The 5961-nt window shown below is 39.5% G+C and overlaps 1 protein-coding gene across 1 annotated transcript in view; it reads right to left on the bottom strand.

Annotated features, from left to right (window-relative positions):
- CPED1 (cadherin-like and PC-esterase domain containing 1) overlaps nt 1-5961 on the bottom strand; it is a 354996-nt gene that overhangs the window by 162520 nt on the left and 186515 nt on the right. The window contains exons 7-9 of the mRNA XM_006882700.1: nt 3660-3802; nt 2283-2355; nt 598-765 (exon numbers count right to left, since the gene is read on the bottom strand). Coding sequence (XP_006882762.1) covers nt 598-765; nt 2283-2355; nt 3660-3802 — 384 coding nt within the window. The remainder of the gene's footprint in view (nt 1-597; nt 766-2282; nt 2356-3659; nt 3803-5961) is intronic.

The raw sequence follows: 5961 nt of genomic DNA, 5'->3' as shown, positions 1-5961 counted from the left end.
GAATATAGAATATATATCATATATATTGCATACTATCAATAAAGGAATTAGGAACGTAGGAATTAGGAGTTGTTTTTTCTTCATTCTCAGCGTAATATTTTATCACAGATCGCTACCCACATACTTAGCCAAACCAAACCAATTGTCATTAAACTAATTCCTATGAATGGTGACACCACGCATCTTCCATAGGATTTTCTTAGCTGTAATCTTTATGGAAGCAGAGTACTAGGCTCTTCTTTCACGAAACTGCTGGGTGGGCTCAAACCACCAAGTTTTAGGCAAGAAAGCCATATTACAGCACTGGGCCAGGTAGGGGCACCTCCCATATACTTCGTGTTGTTATGTGTCATTGAGCTGAAATCAACTCATCGCTGACCCTTCAGTGGGGGTGGGGAGGGTGGGGGATGCACAGTGGTCATCAGATACTCAGAGAACATAAAATAATACTGATTTTCCATGTCAGTAAAATACGAAGTACATTGTGTAATAACTAGAAATTAATTTCAAATTAGTTTAGTGTTGCTTTTTGCATAATAAGGAAAATCGCACCTTCTGAAGAAGGACTTGGAAGAAACCATATCAATATATACTTACTTTAAATGCACTTGATTGGTAAAGTCTCTGAAATATTTCAGGAAACATAGAAAATGAAGATTCATTAGAAAGGAGAAAATTGAATGTGTCTCTTAAAAGGAATTCTTCTGTATTTTGGTCCTCCAAATTCATATCATCATCGTTTTGGAAATCCAAATGTTCATGCACCTTCAAAAAAAATCATAGCAAATATTTACTATTGACTTACTTTCAGTACAGTGGAATTACTACTAAGATGTGATTTATTTTCTTTTGAATTATAGATCAGAACTGACATCTAGTGGTCTTTTTGGAGGTCCGCAATTTTACAGTCGTAAGTATTGGAGTTCTTTGACGGTCCTGTTCTTTAATAGGTAAGAAAATGTAACTAATGAATCATAAAGTTATAGGAGTCTATCTGGAAAATATTATTGTAGAATTCATGGAAAATAACAAATAGTATTTATGAATTATAAATTTAAAAAATAATGATAGAAATTATTAGCTATTAATGTACATAGGGTCGCTATGAGTCGCAGGCGACTCGACGGCACATAACAACAACAACAAACAACATTGGAAGAAGCAGATTCATAATTTCAAATGTTTATGGATAAATCTTTGAGCTACTCAACTAAGTGTCTGAACCACCTATAGTGTAATCAGAATCTCCGTAGGAGCGTGTGAATGACTAAATGCCCTGCTTAGCTGAATTCAGATTACATATTATTTTATTTTGCTCTTTTCTTTCTTCTCAGGCCATATATAGCCTCTATATTATAATACAGAGCTTCTATAGATTAATTCTTTCTAAAGATAGTGTCTTTCTCTTTTCTGGATATGTTAGCAGAAAAAGAGAATTTGGTAGATGGTCTGGGCAAACTAATTTTATTAGAAAGGAATAAAGGACCAAGGTATATTTTAACAAGCCCTTGTTTTTTTTTTTAATGTATGCATACAAGAACATGTATTTATTTATGAAGAGCTCTGGTGGCCAAGGGGTAAAGAGTTGCACTGCCATCCCAAAGGTAGGCAGTTTGAATCCACTAGCTGCTCTTCCAGGAAAAGAAATCTGCTGAAATCTGCTGGAGGGAGAGCAAGGAGTCGGTTCTGACTTGAAGGCAACGAGGACACAATACTAACAAAAAGACTTCTTAAATCCCTCTAGCTTTTTAAATTTAAATGTTGAGCAATTTAAAATAAAACATCTCTCAATTTTTAAATCTTCTGCCTTTTTAATTGATTAAAATGAATAATTAAAAAATTGTAAAAAAGGAAGAAAAATAGTATCTCTTTAAAAAAGTGAGCAATTTAAAAGTTAACAGTGAGAGGGTTACAGTTTTTTTTACAATACAATATGCTTAAGTTGGTGATGTACTCTTTTCTGTGGCTGGCTATCAGCTTTTCTATGATTTCGTATCTGTTTTCCCACTAGCATACATTTGACTATATAGCACAAACAGTGGTTAAATCATGTTAAAATCATGGCTTACTCTACTGAAATGCAATCCATAGACTCTCTATGCATGACTTTATTGAAATGCATGAAATTGAAATATGCAGTACCTTTGATAAAAGCTGTCTTTTTTGATTGGTTATTATGGATGATGACACCACCAGTATGCATACACACACACACACACACACACACACACAGAAGGGGGGGCTTGTAGATCCTTTAACAAAATGTAGAAGGTCACACTCACCTGCAGAATTACAGGGTTCCTGAAACTCCCATAACCAATGTCAAAAGTCAAAAGTTGAAAACACAACCTGCATCTGAAATGGAAACATGCAGGAATATGAAGATATACTCAATTTATTTCATTTACTCTATCATTTGGTGTCATTAAAACCTTCTCCTTGTTTCTGTTATATGCCGTCAAGTTGACTATGACTCACAGCGATCCTATGAACAATAGCTCTGAGTTCTGCTCTATTCTGAGCCAGTATCACCATCTCTGACACATCTGCCCCTATACAACAGTCACTGTGTCAATCCATCTCATCTAGGATCTTCCTCTCCTGTGTTGTCCCTCCATCCTTCCAAGCATGACGTCCTTCTCCAAGGACTGGTCCCTCTTGGCAACATGCCCAAAGTCTGCAAGATGGAGCTTCCGAAGCCTTGCCTCCAATGAGCAGCCTGGTTATACTGTCTCCCAGTCGGCCCTGTCTGATCTCTTGGCAGTCCATGGGATGTTTGAGAGTCTTTTCCACAACAATTCAAAGGCAGCGATTTTTCTCCTGCCATCCTTAGTTATTGTCCAGCTCTCTGATGCAGAGCAAGTATTTGTGAAGTCAGTTTCAACTCATAGTGACATGATGCATAATAGAAGGAAACACTGCCCAGTCCCGCGCCATGTGCATCACAGTTGATATGCTTGGATCACTGGCGCAGAACCTGAGTCAGTCACTCTCCTTGAAATCTTCCTGTTTTCCACTGACCCCCTACTTTGCTAAGCATGATCTCTCCCTTTAAACTAGCATCCTGAATTCAGACTTCTAGACCCATAAACAGTGAAACAATAGATTTCTGTTCATTAAAACCAACCACTTGTGGTATTTCCTTCTTTCTCTCCCTTCCTTCCTTCCTTCCTTCCTTCCTTCCTTCCTTCCTTCCTTCCTTCCTTCCTTCCTTCCTTCCTTCCTTCCTTCTTCTCCAACACCACAGCTCAAAGGCATCAATTCATTTGTCATCCCTATTCATTGTCCAGCTCTCACTCTCTCTGTCTTTATCTCTTTTTCTATGTTTGCACCATCAAATTGGGTCTGACTGGTACAGGAGGAGATTGTCCCTCCTTCTCCAGGAGAGCACCTGGTGGATTCTAACCATGCACCTCTGGGATTGCAGTGTAGCTTCTTGCCAATAGGCCACCAGAGCTCTTTGATATATGGTATTTCTGTTCTAGCAGGGATAGGTCACTGAGATGATATCCAAAATATGTGAAACAAATTGTGGCTGCCTCAGTCCTAAGGAGCAGCTGGCTGTACCATCCCTCTAGCAGTCCATGGAATATTTAATATTGTTACTCACTGGGCCAGTAAGAGCTCTCTCATTTTTGAACGTCGGTATTTATCTTTACCTATTGAAAGCCTTTGGTCCCAGAGTGGAGGATTCACTGAATACGTCAGCTGCCAACAGGAGTTTGTTGATTGCTTCCTTCATGTTGTCAAAAGCCTGAAGAGGTGAACTGGCCCTCAGGAATGTCTCAAAAAATGTTTGCAGCTGTAAACAAAGAAAAGGAGTCATATATTGAAACATGCAATCTGTCTATCATTTCAAACGTGGATGTTTTGGAGGATTTTTTAAAGGCTATCTCTTCTTGCCACATCTCAAAACTCCTTACACAGGGAACTTAATAACCTAAGATATGTATATATATATTTACAGTCTTTGGAAATCCATTGGAGGGTCAACTATGAGTCAGTTCTGCCCAACAACGCTTGACAACAACTATACACACACACACACACACACACACACACACACGTACATATACAATATATAGATAGATATATACACATACTTATATATGTTGTTGTTGTTGTTGTTATGTGCTGTCGAGTCGCCTGCGACTCATAGCGACCCTATGTACAACAGCCCTAAACTCCGCTCTGTCCATATATATAGATTCTATATATAAATGCATATACTTAGATGCACAGAAAAAGAGAGGCAATGAGTAAGCTCCTAAATACTGCAAATAGTTAATGTATTCAGTTTTAATCAAAATGGATCTCCTCAAAGGTGCCTCAGAAGAAAGGTCTGTTTATCCACATCCAAAAACTGAGCCAATGAAATCCTATGGAGAACAGGTCTACCAAGATACAGACAAGGTTTTCATTAGTTGGCAATGACTCCTCGGTAGCTAGTCTCCTTACTCATAGTGATGGCATTGTTTTGGGCTGTGGATTGAGTGTAACTGGAGAGAACAGCACAGGATGGTCCCACTGGGTTTCCTAAATTGTAGTCTTCATGGAAGCGAACAACCAGGTCCTTACTATGACGGAACTGTGGCTAAGTTAGAGCCTCCTGCTCCTCAGGAGAAGGACTGGGACTCTTCTCCCAGGTGATTGGCTGCTTTGAAAACCTGCTGGACGGTCAGCTATGATGTCCCATTGACGGCATGCAACAACTACAACAACCTGTTCATTGGTAGGTGATTGCATCATTGTTGTGCTCCTAGGACTCCTTGAACTATGGATAGATTTCTATACATACCTGTCTCTGTCTAGACAGGTCTAAATATCTCACAATTTAAACTTTAGTAGGGTTTCCAATTAAAAAAATTCTTATTTCATGTCATCCAATCATGGCGAAGAATAAACTCAATCTAAGTCATTGTCTTTAAGTCAGAATCAGCTCATAGCTGGCCCTCCATCATTGGGTTTCCCAGGCTGTAAATGACAAGGAATGGACAGCTCGTCTTTCTCCCTTGCTGGTGGAATTGCTGGTAGATTAGAATCACAGAGAAGAACCACCCTTGAGTTAGCAGAACAAGTCCCTGTAAGCCACAATAGAACAGGGCTTGTGAGCAGAGCTTCTAAGTGTAAACTGTACTTGGACTTGCCAATCACTCCTCAGAGTCTGTCCTTACTCTGCTAAACAGAGATGATCCCTATTGACAAGAGAAATGTGAAGTCAAACCAGAAGAAAATGTATACGTTTGTTGTTGTTAGGTGCCATCAAGTCGACTCTGACTCATAGTGACCCTATGAACAACAGATCTGAACCCCCAACCTATACTGCACCATCCTCACACTTCCTAACACACCAGAGCCCGCTGTGGCAGGCACTGTGTCAATCCAGCTGGCTGAAAGTCTTCCTCCCCTTTGCCGACCCTCCACCCTTCCCAACATCATGTCCCTCTCCAAGGAATAGCCCCTCCTAGCAGCATCCCTGAAGTATGTGAGGTGAAGCCTCATCATCCTTGCCCTCAAAGAGCGCTCTGGCTGCACCCTCTCCAAGACATATCTGTTCGTTCTCTTGGCCGTCCATGGATGTTCAATGCTTTTTTCCAACACCACAGCACAAAGGCATCAATTCATCTATTATCCCTATTCATTGCCCAGCTCTCAGATGCATAGCAAGTGATCAGAAAGATTACTTGGCCTGAATCAGATGTACCTTAGTTCTCAAACTGACATCATTACTCCTTCGTAATTTGGAGAGGTCCCTAATTGAAGACTTTCCCAGTGCAATGGGTCTCCTTACTTTTCGACCACTAGTACCAATGAAATTAAAATTTCAGGTTGCTTTTTTTTAAAAAAAAATTATTAACTCTATTCATATATTAGAACAATAATTGACCATACTGAAATTGTTCTTCTTGGATTCATTTCCTTCTAGGAAGTATAATTAGGTCGAAAAGAGCCAAAGAAAAC

The sequence above is a fragment of the Elephantulus edwardii genome, unplaced genomic scaffold (assembly GCF_000299155.1).
Source record: "Elephantulus edwardii isolate Elephantulus edwardi_28Jun2011 unplaced genomic scaffold, EleEdw1.0 scaffold00022, whole genome shotgun sequence".
NCBI lineage: Eukaryota > Metazoa > Chordata > Mammalia > Macroscelidea > Macroscelididae > Elephantulus > Elephantulus edwardii.
Note: the sequence above shows the minus strand (reverse complement) of the source record. Positions and strands in the feature narration are given on the sequence as shown.